An 18,565-nucleotide genomic window follows, 5' to 3' on the forward strand; every position below is an offset into this window, starting at 1 on the left:
GGTGTGACCGCGTGTAGGCAAGACAGCTTGAGCGGAATTCCGTCAGGAAAACCATCAGAGCTTTTTCCGACGAGAATTCCGATCATGTGTACATGGCATAAGAATGGCCCAGTCAAAGTCCAGACCTAAATCCAATTGAGAATCTGGGGCAAGACGTCAACATTGTTGTTCACAGACGCTCTCCATCCAGTCTGACCAAGCTTGAGCTATTTTGCAAAGAAGAATGGGCAAAAATTTCACTCTCTGCAGCACCCCCTCATCTTAGCATTCAGCAGATGACCCCAGCCCTTAGCTGGTCCTCCTCCAGGCGCCTGCACTTTCTGCTTCCCAGCTCCACCCCCAACTTTTTCCTGGCAGCAGCACAAGATAAAGGGGGGAACTATGATGTACAGTAATAGAGGGTGGAGAACTCTTGGCATCTGATGTAAGGAGGGACGGGGTGCTCTGGATATCTAGTCTTACAGATACAACTGGCCCATTGAGGGCAGCCATAACGCTGATGCGTCCCGTGATGAAATTGAGTTTGACACCCCTGGCACATATTTAAAATTAAAAGACTATTTATGCATAAACACCTACACAACACTTATCACCCCATCCTCCACAAAGAACGATATTCCACACATTTGTCATTAAAATTCAACCAGTCCTTTTTACTGAATCATTTCTTTTTCCAAATTCAACATTTCAAAACAAAAATGGTACAACATTTTAAGTTAAATAAATAATATATCTTGTTAAAATTACTCTTTAAATACTGTAACATTTCTCTAGGACTCCATCAATTGAGATATATTGGATCGGTTTTCTATTTATTATGCTCCGTTAAATCTTTCGGAGGCATCTTCTCAGATGTCCATACATGTTTCTGCTCGGGAACATCCATTTAGCATTCGTCTTGTTCTGTGGCTCTGGAAATTGGAAAGATTATAAACGCTACCATGTTAAAGAGACCCTGTCACCACAATCTTTACAATATCCACTTGCACTAACTCTTTCTGCTGCAAAAATATCTGTGCAGTCTATGTAGAGTTACAGAAATGAGACATTGCCTGGAGTGTCATAACCTTGGGGCTCGTTTGCACCAGTACATTGTGTAAATCCATGTGCACTTAACGTGTGTGTTGTGATAACGCAACCCCGTCAGCTTACAAAAAAATTCCAGATGAAGGGTTCGTGCAATTGAGGAGGTCACATCTCCAGTGGCCCGTGTCTCCTTCCCACCTTCCATTCCAGAGCTGAAACCCTTTCTGAAGGTGGCCATAGATGGTTTGAATTTTGGCAGCTTCCTGATGAATTGGATAAAATTCGAGCCATGGGTGGCTATTAAAGCACCACCTGGCTCAAAAAAAGTCAAGTTAAAAATTTACCTAGCTGGTTGTAAAGTTATCAGTGAAACAGTGACTGCATCCTATCAGATGCAGTCAGTGTTCACCAGCACCAGCCGCCGCCTGTGCCATGGCTGCCTGAATACATTGGAGATTCCTCTATCTTTAATGTTAGTGTTGATGGGGAAATCAATACATTTTAATCTCTCTCTCTCACAGACTAAATGGCCAAAATTCAAGACTTCAAGCTTAAAACTGAACTTAAATGTACCTGGGAACCACAGACTGAAAATTCATCTTTTTAATATTCAAAGCAAACTTATCCATGTCTTCATGTTTTATTGTGTTGATGAATCACTTAAAAACCTCTAGCATTTCTAGCTGTGGCCATCTTGAGTAAGGGCAGATGATTCATGTAGCATTTACTTTACTTTTCATCTACTATTTTGCCTGAAATCCATCTGCCCTTATCTCAGGCATGCAGGCAGAGGGTGTGCTTAGCTGAGAGAGCCCCTCCCCCTCTCCAAATGAATGAAAAAAAAAACTAAACCGTAATGACTCCTGGGATGTATAGCATCACTTTGGCCTAGGCCGGAAACCAGGTAGCAACTGTCAGGAGCGTGTGAATGCTCCTGTTCTTTGGCAGCAGCTGGCCTCATTCCAGCATCCTGGTTTTGGCTATGATGCATTTTCCCTGTCATGTCTTTCCACCTGCAAGGTGATTGATGTAGCAAGTCTCGGGGTGGAGACCAAACCTGATTTAAGCCAGCCAAGCCTGCAGTCTCATGCTTGTGATAGAGTGTCTAATACATGCAAGCTCTCTGTCTGTTTGTCCTCTGCTGTTTGGATTCCCCTATTTATGACCTTGGATCGGATCTCAACTGTTTTCTCAACTCTGCCTGTCTTTTGACTATGGATTGACCCAGACTATTCTGAACCTTGCCTGCCTTGTACCTGGATTCTTATTGAATCACTCTGCCTGTCTTCCAACCGCAAGTACCTGTTTGCTGTGCTCAGTTCGCGCCTGCCCCGGCGTAGTAGTCAGGCACGATATATCATTGTATATAAGACCTGGGGGCAACCGAGTACCATCAGGCCTGCTTGCCTTATGGGAAAGGGGGCTGCTATAGGCGAAGAACACAGACGCCAGCTATAGTATCTGACCGTCTGCATTAGGGGTACGCATGACAACAGAAGAAATGTAAAAATAAAAGTTTAAAACAAGTAAATATAATATACCTTTCTAATTACTAATGCTAGCAGCATAAGGATTAAAATCAGTTAATGTTGATTGAGAGAGGTTAGTTCACACAAGGCAAATACATGTATGCCCTGAACAAGGCCGTGCCTTGCTGTCATATGGAGACGCATGTATTCCATGCATCCCTGTGCCAGCAGTCCCCATTGTTGTCTATTGGGATGTAGTGGCTGCACAGACAAAGCCGCTGGGTCCCAAAAAGACATTCATATGGGTGTGGGTGCAAGTCCCCAAACCCACCCAGGGTGCATTCAGGGTTGTGTACCCACAGGGATGTCATAGTGTCCATGCAACCACTTGGGCCTCCCCATACAGTTTTGCTCTCCACCTGCTCTGAGACATACAATAAATAGCAGCTAGACTCAAAATCAGTTTACTCAATCAGATCAGGCAGCTATTGCGATTGGTTGCCAGAGGTTACAGTGTATCATTACCGCTCACTGACTGGTTGCTAGAGGTTACAGCACACATTACGGCTCACTGGTTAGTAGCTAGTGGTTACAGTACATGATTTCTGCTTGTTACTTGGTTGCTAGAGATTACTGTGGATATGACCTCAGGAGGGCATGATATACATATCAATGCCGTCGGCCGCCACTATTTACATATGAATGCTATTGCTATTTAAATATGAATGCCAGTAATTGGCATGTAAACACAGTGTCTGCAGGTGAGTCATCTGTACACAACAATAGGGCAGAGCTGGGCAGCATTAGTAGCAGCACTTCACACTGAGATATCGGGACACAGCACGGGACTAAAACCTCAAGGGCCGAGGGAATTTAAACCAGGATAGTTGGCAAGTATGAGGCAGCTGCTTTGGGCCCCACAACAATGAATGGGCCCAGGGCAGCTGCCCCTTTTGCCCTGCCTTAAAAACGGTCCTGACTATGCCCCAATAGAAAACAATGGGGCTGCTGGAACAGAGATGAACTGAACACCTGCCCATCCCCACGCTGACAAAACACAGCCCAGTGTAAATGAGGCCTAAGACTCGTTAGCATTCAACACTTACAGCAGTGTCGATGGCCTGTGTCCCCTGTCACAGGTTATGGTTCCTTCCTCTGGTCCCTAAGCCACCAGAGAATGCAACAGTAATAAAGAGGTCAGAGGATAGAATCACAGCGTGGAACGGGAAATACAGGCATCTAACACAGAACAGACTTACCGAGGACACAGTGCTGGGATGGTGGGAAGGTTGGAGACACAAGGATTTCCTAACCAGTATTAGTTGTAGCTCAGAGTGCACTGGTAGCAGCTCAGGGCAGAAGGTTGTCACTTGCAATTTAGGAAGAATTTGCTTGCTGCTGCAGTATTAGTGGCCATATACATGGCAATTTGATAGAGCAAATGAACAAACATTGGGTAGTTGCTTACACTGCAAAGCTTAAGAAAAGGCAACCAACTTCTAAGGTCACTAGCAAACAATGGAGACATGCTGGTAGTAGGAGGGCTAATCCTGTGGGGTTTTTTTCCAAGTCTCCAAACCTCTGGTAGGTTGCAGTATAACCCGAAGGTGAAAAACTTAGTGTGCCTCTCAATGGACAAAAAAGAGACACCACCACATTTAATGAAATTGCTGTAGTTTTTCCCCGTTTTGACTCTTCATTTCACTTCAATTCGGTCTTTCAATAAAGTGCACTGAAGTTTTCACTTTATTGCTCAGTTTTATGGTGGTGAACGAAACCTGCAGGTGGTAGATTAATTCATTTCTGCTTTCTACCTGCAGTCCTATGTGCATTTTCCTGTGGCTCAAAAAGTGGTTGAAATGGGCAACTTAAAACGGAAGTAAACCCATCGATTTAACAGTTTTAAAAAAACGGTTACATTTCCGCCAAATTTAGGGACTGTTAACTGTAACATTGGATATACACCCAACCAAACTGTCAAACCATCCAATGGCATCACCATGGCAGTTGAAGAACAAACAAAGGACAAGATGGCAGCTTCCTTGGATGAAAACTATAGGAGGGTTTACTTCCACTTTAAAGAAATTGTGATGTTGAAGGTGGGAAAAGGGGTAATAGCTTTATACGGCTTGGAAACCCAAGGCTGGATTTATGTGGGATAAGCAGCATCAGTAACTCTGTATAGACTACACAGAGGCAGCTAACATAAATGCATATTGTAGAGAATGGAAATTGCGGCGACAGGTTCTCTTTAGAATAAATATATCCTATGTGCCTAAGTCAAGGCTATATGGGCAATCAAATCTGTGCTACTGAGAGATTTAACTAGTTGTTGAAAATCGTCTCATTAGTAGCGCATTGTGTCCAGTGCGATGCAAATAAGGCCAACAAAAGGGTAAACTCCATCATTGCAATAAAATTAAAATATATGTAACCTAGTCTTTTAAACTTGTGCTGCAATACTCACCTCCTCCCTGGTGCTTTCATTCTGTGATCCGGTGCCAATTTTTTTTCCAGGCTGATGGACACCCAGTGGCATCCAACCCATTTTCTGTGAGCCCAGGCTGTCATGGACATGCATCCCTGGGGTACTTCATCACACCAGCCTGGGCTCACAGGACTATTGCACAGAATGACAATAACACCTCATTGCTTGAGAACTGATTGGTCCAGGAGGAGGGACTGCCCACTGCCACTGTCAGAAGAGGAAGGAACTGTGATATCACATGACTAGCCAGGAGACTGCAGGTATGGTAGGGATTTTATAAAAAAAAAAAAAAAAGCTATAGAGGATCTAGTGAGAATGGAGGGTCTCTTAAATTCTGGAATTAAATCTCTAAACAGCCAACAGTCCTAACTGCCTTTGTAGCCTTACAGTGGAAACTCTCTTCTTAAGTGATCATTATTGTCCATCCGCTCCGGGTTCCTGGCCTTTTCATGTAAACCAAAACCATGACCAAAACTGCCCTCGTCGGTCACAGGTAGTCGTCCTCACTGGACAGGGAAGTTGAACCTTCAGTCTCTGTGTCGGAGGAAGTCTGGGACTCGGCTCTGTTCATGTTCCATACCTGAGGACAAAAGCTCTTGCCCCAGGTGCACGGGTAGCCCACGGGCTTGGCAGAGCGAATCAAATCTACCGCCAGTTGCCAGCGATCCCGCTCAGTTCACTTGCTGCCCTTTGCTCCCCGTTGTTTATTCATCGATGTCAGCATCTGGCTGATGTAGGAAGTCAAGAGATCGTCCATCTTGTATCCCTGAAGAGACAAAGTCATGAAAAAAAATGTTACAGGACCTGTGCTGTATGACAGCTGTTCGGTTTTTGACCCCTTTGCATTAATTCTAGGTGCCTGGCTGTCATGCCGATCTAATGACTCAGTGGGGTAATTTACTAAAACTAGAGAGTGCAAAATCTGGTGCAGCTCTGCAGAGAAACCAATCAGCTTCCATTTTTTTTTTTTTGTCAAAGCTTCCAGGTTTTATTGTCTAAGGTAATGGTCTCCAAACTGTGGCCCGGGTGCCAGATGTGGCCCTTTACCTGCTTTTTTTCATCCACTGATACCACCAACAGGCCATAATTCCCCCCCACTGAACCCAACAAAGGGGCACAATTCCTCCCAATGGCATCAACAATGGAGCACAATTCCTCATTCCTACGAATGACCCCAACGATTGGGCGCAATTCCTCCCACTGACACAAAGGAAGCGGTACAATTCCTCCCACTGACACCAAGGAAGGGGTACAATTCCTCCCAATGACACCAAGGAAGGGGTACAATTCCTCCCAATGACACCAAGGAAGGGGTACAATTCCTCCCAATGACACCAAGGAAAGGGTACAATTCCTCCCAATGACACCAAGGAAGGGGTACAATTCCTCCCAATGACTCCAAGTAAGGGGTACAATTCCTCCCAATGACACCAAGTAAGGGGTACAATTCCTCCCAGCGACACCAAGGAAGGGGTACAATTCCTCCCAACGACACCAAGGAAGGGGTACAATTCCTCCCAACGACACCAAGGAAGGGGTACAATTCCTCCCAACGATACCAAATAAGGGGTACGATTCCTCCCAACGACACCAAGGAAGGGGTACAATTCCTCCCAATGACACCAAGTAAGGGGTACAATTCCTCCCAACGACACCAAGGAAGGGGTACAATTCCTCCCAACTACACCAAGGAAGGGGTGCAATTCCTCCCAACTACACCAAGGAAGGGGTATAATTCCTCCCAACGACACCAAGGAAGGGGTACAATTCCTCCCAACGACACCAAGGAAGGGGTACAATTCCTCCTAACGACACCAAGGAAGGGGTACAATTCCTCCCAACGACACCAAGGAAGGGGTACAATTCCTCCCAATGACACCAAGGAAGGGGTACAATTCCTCCCAATGACACCAAGGAAGGGGTACAATTCCTCCCAATGACACAAAGGAAGAAGTACAATCCCTCCCAATGATGGGGTATTATTATTTCTCAATTTTCTTTCAGACCTTTTCTCTCCCTAATGCCCAAAGTCCACCCCCCCTTTAAGTCTGAAGGACAGTAAGCTGCCCCTTTGTTTAGAAAGTTTGGAGACCCCTAGTAGAAGCTGATTGGCTACCATGGACTGCTGCACCAGAGTGCTCCAGTTTTAATAAATCGACCCCTGTGTTTTATGATTCACTGTCTTGGAAGATATATGCAGCAAAGAAAGGGGGATCCCCTGCTTACCCTTCTTATGGCAGGTCAGTAACTGAGAAGGAATTAGTGTTGATGGATTAGCATGGCAGCCAAGCCACTAGCATTTTCAGAGGGAGAGGCCAGCAATGGCAGTTTTCTTAGTTCAGGATACCTTAAAACTAAGGTTCTAGCTCTTTCCAAAAAATAAATATATATAAAGTGCAAAAACTTACATGAATTTTATAGGGGGGCTCATTCACATGGGCAACTCTGCCAAGTCCATACATCCGATGCGTTTCCATTCACTAATATGGGCTGCCTGCACGCAGCTCAGCATTAGGATGGAAAAGTGAACAAATGGCTCTGCACACTGTACAGGGCTGAGTGCCTGTATGAATGAGCCCTTAAAGGGTAACTCCACTTTCATGGGAAAAAAAATAGCAAATAAAAAATATAATGTAGTATATATAGAATTTCTACACAAGTCATATTGCAATTTATTGTTATTAAAAAAGACTTCTCATTATTGTAGCACTGTAATTTTCTGCAAAATACAACGCAATATGGCAACCTGGAGGCGTTCGGTACACAGATGTGTACAGAACAGCCCCTATAAATATAATTTTCTGCTTGTGCAATCGGTTCACTGATTTTCCCAGAAATCCACATTTGGCATCCTCTGCAACAAAAATTTCATTTTTGGTGAGATACCCCCACAGAGAAATTACATCTAAATCACCCTGCCAATTTCCTCATTAGAACCTTGCAAGTGCAGCAGCTAATTGATAATTCTGAAATCACTCCCATGCACATTCATTTTGCAAAAGTGGAGTTACTCTTTAAAGTAAATCTGTAGTTCAAGTTTACTTTAAGGCTAGGTTTCACACTTTTGTGGTGCTTTAACGCAAAGCATGTCAACATGCACTACTTCACACTATGTTTAAGTGATTTAATGGGCTCTCTAATGTACTTAAATGCATGAAAAAAAAGGTGGCACACCACAACGCACGTTGTACATTATGCTAAACTGGAGTTGGCAAGCTGCATTGGGGTGCCATTAGGAATGCATGGCACTACAGCACCACAATGCACACATTTGCAGGCTTTGCAATAATGTGCATGCTAGCGCGCATTTCCCAAGCACAGAGGTCTGAAACCAGCTTAAGTTCTTTATGGGGCTGGGGGCGATGTGAATGGTCAATGTTCTCTGTAAAGTCCTGTTTTTTAGGTGTCAGTTCTATATGAATGAGAAAAATAAATACATGATTAGCTCACCAGTGAAGTCTCGCAGAGCAGTTTGCTGCCTCGAACCAGATTCCCAATGGTGATGTGAAAGTAAGTATTTCCGCTGCTCCAGTTGGAGATCTTTGTGAAAGGGTGGGTGGCCAAAATATCCTGCAGGGAGAACATCCATTACACTTCTAGTGTCATGTGATATATATATATAATATATAACATATCTTGGTACTTGGCACTTCCTATTGTTACACTAAATGCCATCTAGTGGAGAGGCAACATAGGATGGTGAGAGGTACTAACAGACATGAGATGATGGTCAGTTTTCTGGACTTTTGATGAATTGATGTCTATGTATCAGATGCCTGCTGACCATAACTGACTGGCTAGGTTAGGAAAATTGTTCCATTCAGTGTTAAACTCCATGAAAATGTGCGCTATAGCATCAGCCTGTGCTGCACCCAGTTCCTCCACCTCTGTTTGTGCTGCACCCCGTCCCCCACCTCTGTCTGTGCTACACCTGGTCCTTCCACCTCTGTCTGAGCTACACCTGGTCCTTCCACCTCTGTCTGAGCTACACCTGGTCTTTCAACCTGTTTGTTCTGTACCTGGTCTTTCCACCTTTGTTTGTGCTGCACTCGGTCCCCCACCTCTGTCTAAGCCGTACGTGGTCCATCCACCTCTGTTTGTTATGCACCCGGTCCGCCACCTCTGTCTGAGCTGCACCCGGTCCTTCCACCTCTGTCTGAACTGCACCTGGTCCTTCCACCTCTGTTTGTGCTGCTTGGTCTCCCCACCTCTTTCTGTGCAGCACCTCGTCCTTCCACTTGTGCCTATGCTGTTCCTGGTCCCCCACCTCTGTCTGAGCTGCACCCGGTTCCCCACCTCTTTCTGAGCTGCACCTTGTCCCCCACCTCTGTCTGAGCTGCACCCTATCCCCCACCTCTTTCTGAGCTGCACCTTGTCCCCCACCTCTTTCTGAGCTGCACCTTGTCCCCCACCTCTGTCTGAGCTGCACCCGGTTCCCAATCTCTGTCTGAACTGCACCTGGTCCTTCCACCTCTGTTTGTGCTGCACCCAGTCCCCCACCTCTATCTGAACTGCACCTGGTCTTTCCACCTCTAATTGTGCTGCACCCGGTCCCCCACCTCTGTCCAAGCTGTACCTGGTCCTTCCACCTCTGTTTGTGCTGCACCCAGTCCCCCACCTCTGTCTGAACTGCACCTGGTCCTTCCAGCTCTGTTTGTGCTGCTTGGTCTCCCCACCTCTTTCTGTGCCGCGCCTCATCCTTCCACTTGTACATATGCCGTTCCTGGTCCCCCACCTCTGTCTGAGCTGCACCCGGTCCCTCACCTCTGTCTGAGCTGCACCCGGTCCCCCACCTCTGTCTGAGCTGCACCGGGTCCCCCACCTTTGTCTGAGCTGCACCCAGTCCCCCACCTTGTCTGATCTGCACCCAGTCCCCCACCTCTGTCCGAGCTGCACCTTGTCCCCACCTCTGTCTGAGCTGCACCCAGTCCTTCCACCCCTGTCTGAGCTGCACCCAGTTCTCCACCTCTGTCTGAGCTGCACCCGGTCCCCCAGCTCTGTCTGAACTGCACCTGGTCTTTCCACCTCTGTTTGTCCTGCACCCGGTCCCCCACCTCTGTTCAAGCTGTACCTGGTCCTTCCACCTCTGTTTGTGCTGCACCCGGTCCCCCACCTCTGTCCAAGATGTACCTGGTCCTTCCACCTCTGTGTTGTGCTGCTTGGTCTCCCCACCTCTTTCTGTGCAGCACCTCGTCCTTCCACTTGTGCATATGCCGTTCCTGGTCCCCTCACCTCTGTCTGTGCTACACCCTGTCCCCCCACCTATGTAAGTGGTGCACCTGGTCTCCACAACTGTGTGTGTGCTTCATCTAGTCCACCTTTGCCGTTGCTGCACCCTGCCCTTCCAACCTCTGTCTGTGCCACACTCTGTCCCCCTACCTCTGTCTGTGCTGCAACCGGTCCCCCCATCTATGTGTGTGCTGCACCTGATCCCTCCACCTCTGTCTATGCTGCAGCTGATCCCTCCACCTCTGTCTATGCTGCAGCTGATCCCTCCACCTCTGTCTATGCTGCAGCTGATCCCTCCACCTCTTTGTACAGCAATTATGTTTATGAAAGGGCCTGTTGAAATACACAATGGATGATAGATTGTGACTACATGTCTCTGATCACCCAAACATTTTAGGGGATAGAGAATCCCCTAAAGTCCCATGTATGATTGAACGGAATGAATAATCTTTTCAATTTGGATATACAAGTAAAATAGATCAGCCTAAAGTGTATGTAAACACTAAGTCAATCTTAAGATATGGGTTGCCTATCAAGTTTAGGATAGATAACCCAATGGACAACTGAAGTAGCTCTCACAGCCATGTGATAATGCTGTTTCTAATTACTAGGTAGTAACCTACTGCTGTCAGCCTGCAACAGGAACGGTCTGGCTCCATTACTACAGCCCCTTGCTTAGGCCACCCAAAAGTGACATTTTGGTCACAGGTGGAACGCGGTGGGATCAGCCAGCCCCAGAATTCTGAAATACCTTGGGTGGTCCAACTGTGATATCGCCACACAATAATCGCCAACAGTACTCCTGTCTATATTTCATGTTTTGATTGTTTTCCGCCCACCTCGGAGTGTCCCGGTTCCTCTTGTTACAAATGTTCCCTTTTGGTTTATTAGTTAGAGCCAGTGCTCTCCAATCAGCAGGGAGCATGAGCTTTGCTGAGTGCAGAGCTATAGGTCTGACCCAGCATGTGCGGTGCTGGACCTCTGCAGAGAGACCACTCCGACCGCACAGACAGTAAGGGTCCCATTCTGCAGCTGCTGGCAGGGGACAGGCTTTTCTACTAAGGCTGTGACTGTATTAAAAAAAAAAAATTTTTTTTAGGTGATTTAAACTGAAGGTTACATTTGCTTTTTAATGTAACTCATGAATCGTGATAACTACAAATCTGTCTCTGACATTCACCCACACAGTTTGCATCATATTCTCCCTGTGATGTGCTGGCAAGGCAGCTCCAACTGCAATTCTATAAGAATGAGAAATTGAAGGCAGGGTATACATATATATATACATACTGTACCTTTGTCTTGGGGTCTATCAAGCTGACGCCATGCTTGTTAATTGCAATTAGGAGAATTTCTGGAAAATGAGGCTCTGTGGTTTGCTAATAAAAAAAAAGATACATAGTTGTTTTCCAGGTCAGAGATGTGCGCTCAAATCATCCCAAAAAATAAATATTACCTGGTTGCTTGTTTTCACTGCAGCTGCATTCACCCCCAATTCAGTTTCTTTCCACTCAACCATGTTAGCCAGAAACGAGAACCCTCTCCCTACCCCCAAATCACAGTGCTGGGTGATTAAGTTCCCAATCGCCAAATATCAGTGCTACCACATTGGTCAAAAGTGAGAGTAACGTTCTCCTTTATATCTGGAAGTACAGTACCGGGTATTTCTTTTTACTTTCAGTGGTTTATTAGGACAGTAAGGGAGCGATGGGGAAGCATGTGCAGCTTCGAAGGGTGCCACCTGTTGATTTTTTTAATTTTTCTTTTACAAAAGGAAAGTGATTATGCTTCCATATCAACCAATTCATTAAGGTGCACATAACGCTCATTGGGAATGAGTTGTGCGAAAATGCAAACTGTCCTATCAGCACATTGATGTGAACTGAAGCAATAGGGTGTAAAGCACACTGGCTTGCTTATGTGTTGGGACTGGGTTGGGCAAAGCAGCCCGACCTGGCCCAATGGGGCTGATGTGAATGGAATCTTAGGCTGCATTTACACCTGTGTATCGCGTTTTTGACAGTTTTTCTTTTATGTTTGTATGAGGGTTTTTGAGCGTTTTTTGTATGAGAGTTTTTAGAGCATTTTTGAGCTTTGTTTTTTTTATTAGTCAATAGAGAAACATATTTTTATTATTATTGTTATACACGATTTATATAGCGCCAACAGCGCTTTACAATGTATGTGGGGGGGGGGGGGGGGGACAACACAATTACAGTTCAATACAAAAGGTACAGGAGGGCTCTGCTTGTAGAGCTTACATTCTAAAGGGAAGGGGTGGTGGTACAAAAGGTAATAGCTGCAGAGAATGATTTGATGGGGGTGGCTCGGGGACAGTTGTTAGGTGGGTGTGGGATAAGCTTCCCTGAATAAATTAGTTTTTAGGGAACTCCTAAAGGTGGACAGGTTAGGGGCTGATCGGACAGACTGGGGCAGGGAGATCCAGAGGATGGGAGAGGCTCTGGAGAAGTCCTGAAGGTGAGCATGAGAGGAGGTAACAAGGGAGCTAGAGAGCAGGAGGTCCTGGGAGGAGCGGAGGGGACAATTTGGGCGATATCTGCAGATGAGGTTGGTGATGTAGATGGGGGCGATGTTGTGGATGGCTTTGTGTGTTATCGTAAGCATTTTGAATTTTACACGGTGGGGTAGGGGAAGCCAGTGAAGGGATTGGCAGAGAGGGGCGGCAGTCACAGATCGATTAGTGAGGTGTATTAGTCTAGCAGCAGCATTCATAATAAAAATATCATCTGTTTTATCATTTGTTGCCATGTTTTTCAGACTTTTCACCTGCTTTTATTTATTATTTATTTACATTTTTTGTTCGGCTGTTATTTACTTAATTTTTTTTTTTTAGGTTAGGGATTAATATTAGGGTAAGGGATTAGGGTTAGGGATTAATATTAAAGTTAGGGTTAATTCATTTATTGTAATCATTCTTCTTTATTTATTATTATTATTATTAATTTTTAATAATTGTATTTATTATTTATTTATGACTATCACTATTTATGTGTGTATTTTATTTATTATTTTTTTGTGCTCAGCACAGGACCTGTAAGCTAGTGGGGATCATCGGCGTAGAGGTGCCTACTACAGTGATTTCCAGCTTGTAAAGCAGGGGTCGCCAAACGTTTCTCACAAAGGGCCATTTTATTGTCCTTCAAGCTTTAGGGGGCAAGACTGTGGTCACTGGGAGTAGAAAGGTCCTGACGTTAGTGGGAAAAAATAATGCCAATCATCGTTTCAGTGGGAGTAACTGTGCCCCATTATTAGTGTCAGTGGGAGGCATTAGGTCCCATTACTGGTGTCATTGGGAGGAATTGTGCCCCGACGTTGGTGTCATTGAGAGGAATTGTGCACCTTTATTGGTGTCAGTGGGAAGTATTGTACCCCATCATTGGTGTCAATGAGAGACATTAGGCCTCATTGTTGGTGTTATTGGGGGAAATTGTGCCCCATCGTTGGTGTCATTGGGAGGAATTTTGCCCCATTGTTTGTGTCATTGGGAGGACCTGTGCCCCAATGTTGGTGTCATTGGGAGGAATTGTGCCCCTTCATTAGTGTCAGTGGGCAGTATTGTACCCCATCATTGGTGCCAATGGGAGGCATTAGGCCCCATCGTTGGTGTCATTGGGAGAAATTGTGCCCCATCGTTGGTGTCATTGGGAGAAATTGTGCCCCTTTATTGGTGTCAGTGGGGGGAATTATGCCCCACAGTTGGTATCAGTAGATGAAATAGTGCTCTAAGGGCCAGATAAAAACAAGCAAATGGCCACGTGACCCCTGGGCTGCAGTTTGGAGACCACTGCTCTAGAGAGATCCCACAGCAGTGGCGAAACTACCAGGGTCGCAACAGTCGCACTTGCGACTGGGCCCATGTGTTCTGCCACTGTGGAGGGGCCCCCAGACAAACATGAAAGACTTCCGGTCCGGCGCCTGATGTAATGACCGCAAGGATGGTGAGCTCTATCACCGCCAGTAATGACTTCTGGTACTTGTTCCAGTGACTGGCTCCCGGCGTGTGTGAGAAGTTTCAGGTCTCCCATGCTACGATTACCCTGTATAGCAGTATTTCTCCCTCTTCCTGCCTCACATACAGACTAAAACCCCCTTCCCCCTCCGCCTCGGCTTGGCTGTCACAGACAGAAGGAGGGGGAGGGGGGGGGGGAGAAAGCACACAGCACTCAACGGGACGGGACATGCTGATAAGGTTTGTACTGACTCTGAATGCTTGGTACTTGCAGGGAAGGAAGGAGGGGGGAGAGCTAGTTGTGAAAGGAGGATGCTTGCTGGGTGCATTGTGAAGTTTGCACTAGATGGTTACAGTGCAATGTGCAGCATGCACTGGATGTGTGCTGTGTGACAGGCAGTGCACTTTGGATCAGTGCAGTGTGCAGTGAGTGGTATATTGCAATATGTAGTGAGCACTGAATGTGCGATGTGCACTGTGCACTCGATGGGTGCCATGTAATGTGCAGTGCACACTGGATTTGTGCAGTGGATATGCCATGTGCACTGAATGGGTGCACTGCGCACTAGTGGGGCAATGTGCAGTGTGCTTGGATTTGTTCAAGTTGTGAGAAGCATACTTGCAGTGATTTGGGGGGATAAGATGATGCTGTATGTGCAAGGGGGCACTTTTGGAGCAGACAGAACTTGTGCTAGAAGGGGGGGTTCAATAAATAATATGACCCCCCCCCCCCCCAGCACCAGTTCTCTCTGCTCCTAAAACGCCCCCTTGCACATACAGCATTCTCTTATCCCCCCCCCCAAATCACTGTAAGTATCCTTTTCTGACAACTTTTTCCCTCCCCCCATCAAAGAGAGGCTGTCTGCTATTGAGATGATCATAGTTTCTGGGATTCCGGGCACCTCGCTAGAGATTTGGGGTAATCACTCCAGGACTCAAGGCCAGTTCACACCACGAATCACAAAGGAACGCACTCTGCATTTTTAAGCGATACACATGCCTTCCAGGTGCTGTGTGCGATTTCAGCCTTTTCATTTGAATAGGCTAAAATTGTGTTGGTCTGCACCAAGAGCTGTGCATGTGCTACTTTACAAAACGCACTGCAACTGGATTGCATGGTACTGCTGGTCATACAATCTGGTGCAGGCAAACACTGCATTTGCAACCGGCATTTGGGGAGTCATTAAGTTGACAACCACTGCAGATCGCTTTGGCAGTGCATTTTGAAGTGTGGGAAACGCACCCAAAACGCATGTTTCCCTCAAGGCATTCTGGTGTGAATAGACCCTTAGTCCAGACACACAGGATTTCATTTGTATCTCAGGAAGGTCACACCAAAACCGGGACAGTTTAGAAGTATGGATTTGTATTAGAAGTAGAGAGGATTTGTGTTTTGGGGGGTTTGTACTGGAAAGGGGGATTTGAGTAGTAGGATTTGTGACAGAACTGAGGAGAATACTTATGCTGGCATGGGGGGAAAGAATTTAATGCTGGGGGAGTTTGACCCAGGATGGTGGGAAAGGGTTGTACTGGAAGGGAGGACCTGGGGGACAGGATCTGTGCTAGAAATTGCGAGAGGATTTTTGCAGAGAGGGTGATTGGGTGGGGGTGGATTTGTAGAGACGTCCTACACGTTGCACCCCATCACAAATACAGGTGTAATGTGAAAGAGGTTAGAATGTGAAGTGAGGGTGGGTTGCATTGTGGAGGGAAGAGGGGTGGCAGGGCTTTAAAAATCAAAATGCACCTTCGCCTGTGTAGCCAAAAATTCTTGCATTGGCTCAGCTGGTACTGATAACCGCTGCCCAACTTGCACTTGCGACCCTGGTGTTCTGCCACAGTGGGGGTGGGCCCAAGATGGCAGGAAAGGGGCCACTGTGGGACCGTAATAAAGGGCCCCGGGACGAGAGGTGGGGGGGGCCCTTCACTATTTCTTGCATCGGGGCCCTGAAGGTTGTAGTTACGCCTCTGTCCCACAGTAATGTTATATGTGTAATTACATTGGTCCAAACTGGACCAATGCAACTATGAAAAATTATCCATACCTGAACTTCTTCTTTAATTCTAAAAGGGGAGTCACAGAATGCTTGGCAAATCAATAACATGTAATAATTTTTCTCTTTTTCTGAAAGCTCTCTACCTGATAACTATATAAGCCTGTGGTCATTCTAGTTTCCTTCCTTGCCGTAATTATCTTGCAATATTGGGGACAACAGACATAGGCCAAATTGAATCACTATCCTGATGTGTGTAGGACAGCATGAAATCTAAATAAAATGCTGTTATTTCCCAATTTGCAGGGTGTGCCTCATACTGGGAAAGTTCTGGGTTTCATCCTTTGGCATTCTTTATAGCCATGTTGGATCTCTTGGGGCATTCCATGGTTATGGCTGGTGAGAGAGCAGAACTTCTTCTGAAATGGGTAGAATATCCAGAGTGTTGAGGGTGATTGGAGAAGATTATGGGCAATATATTTCTTACCTTGACTTCAAAAAAGGCTGAACCGAATGTTGGCCACTTGAAGATGATCTTCAGAAAGGCGACCTTGGACTCCTCTCTGGTTTTCCCTGCGTGTTTATTGAAGTAGGCGATAATGGACTGCAGAGGAACATGCAAGTGTTAAACATATTTAGTTTTTTTTACTAGTGTAAATAAATGTGAAAATAAGTACATACATTGCCAACATTTTTAAATACCGTAGTTAGACTGGTTGCCAAAAAAACAATAAAATCCCTTAATAGAACTGCACCCGCGGCAATGAAAACAGTTGACCAAGAAACTCTCTGTCAATGTATAGCAACTGCAATGCAATTTTCAATGCCAAATATTAGCTCCAATCCCTTGTTTCTGTAGATACTCTGCCATACAGACCACAGACCAGGCACGACATTGGCTTAGACCAAGGCCATTCTCGAAAATGTATGTGTGCAGACTGAGCAGCTATCATGACCAGATTATGGACCATAATCTGTAAATAAATTGTTATTTTGCAAAGTGTAGGTTCAGGGTTACATCCCCAAAGGATCATATCTGGCCAGATTGCTATTGTAATTTTTCCAGCTGTATTCAGTAAATGTTATGACATTATTTTTGTGATCTAAAGCGGTCTTAAAGTAGAAATTGCGCATTTAGAATTTAGACGTAGAATTGCCTGGAAATTGTCCTGTGGATGGCCAATATTACACTGATAGATTTATTGCTTTTGGGCGTTTAGGAATTTTACCAATACTGTTATTTTTTGGCTAAATCCATTAATAAAAAGGCAGAAGAAATATTTCTCTATGATAATAGATAATTCAGCTATCCAACCAATAAGAATGCGAGCAGGAGATCAGTTATCATGAGACATTGCCAAATAAGTTTCTTTCGCCTATATGTGGACTTATATCTCTGAATTAGTAAGAAGTCCACGACTAAGGATTGGGTAAAACTTCAGGCAAACTACTTTAAAGTGGAACTAAACCTTTCTATCTGCTGAGGGCAGTGCCATTCCATTTAACAGAGTGCACACTGCAGTGCTTAGACTTTTCCTTTATTCAGATGTCCTAGCACCCGATCTTCAGACAAGTTTAGACAATTTTTCTTTCAGGGTGTTATTTTTTGGCATTGCCCTAGAGTGGGCATGATGGGTACAAAAACAAACAAAAAAACAAACTAGGTAGGATCCCAGGTGGACCTTGTTGGTTATTTTATGGTCTATACATTTGTATGTGGTTGTTGTTCAGTAAAAAAAAAGCTGCACTTGCACATTTACTGGCTTATTCTAGCAATGAATATTTGACAATGTCAGAGTTGACTAAGCATCCATCACATCTCTTTGGTGGTTGAAGGCAGGGCAGTATGGATTGGTATATTTAGGTTTGTAATGCTGTCTGTGTTCCTACTGGAGGGATTTTCCCTCTACTAGTGAAATCACAGAAAGTAAAGCCTCGTACACACGATCGGATTGTTGGCCAACAAAACCATGGACTTTTGTCCGAAGGGCGTTGGCCCAAACTTGTCTTGCATACACACAGCACACAATTGTTGGCCAACAAATATGAACATACTGATGTACTACGTGGTTTTTCAGTTCTTCTTCTGCAAATTTTTGTTAGCAGAATTTTGGTGAGTGTTGATTCGCGCTTTTCTTTTCACGCTTTCATTTAGCGCTTTTCATTTCGTATCTGAACAGACCGTTCTTCAACCAGACATGTTGCATAATCGGAGGAGATAACGTGTTATTTATTATTGGCCTTGGAGTTATTGCTTTGACATTATTTTTGGTTGAATAATGATGTGATTTGGTATATTTTCTATATTTTTGGATGCATAGAATGCACTTTTTGGTTACGTTCTATCGGCAGATAGCATGTCTAATTTTATTTGTTTTCTTTTTATAAA

General features: G+C 45.2%; 1 protein-coding gene across 3 annotated transcripts in view; it reads right to left on the minus strand.

The window, feature by feature from the left end:
- Positions 1 to 625: 625 nt before the first annotated feature.
- Positions 626 to 18,565, minus strand: part of MYO7A (myosin VIIA) — a 344,985-nt gene continuing 327,045 nt past the window's right edge. For all 3 annotated transcript variants that reach the window (XM_077451417.1, XM_077451415.1, XM_077451416.1), the window contains 4 exons: positions 16,664 to 16,780; positions 11,508 to 11,591; positions 8,434 to 8,553; positions 626 to 5,749 (listed from right to left, as the gene is read on the minus strand). In XM_077451417.1, coding sequence (XP_077307543.1) covers positions 5,660 to 5,749; positions 8,434 to 8,553; positions 11,508 to 11,591; positions 16,664 to 16,780 — 411 coding nt within the window. In that variant the 3' untranslated portion in view covers positions 626 to 5,659. The remainder of the gene's footprint in view (positions 5,750 to 8,433; positions 8,554 to 11,507; positions 11,592 to 16,663; positions 16,781 to 18,565) is intronic.

Source organism: Lithobates pipiens, unplaced genomic scaffold, assembly GCF_037356315.1.
Source record: "Lithobates pipiens isolate NorthernLeopardFrog02 unplaced genomic scaffold, aLitPip1_a1.2 Scaffold_23, whole genome shotgun sequence".
In the NCBI taxonomy this organism is placed as follows: domain Eukaryota; kingdom Metazoa; phylum Chordata; class Amphibia; order Anura; family Ranidae; genus Lithobates; species Lithobates pipiens.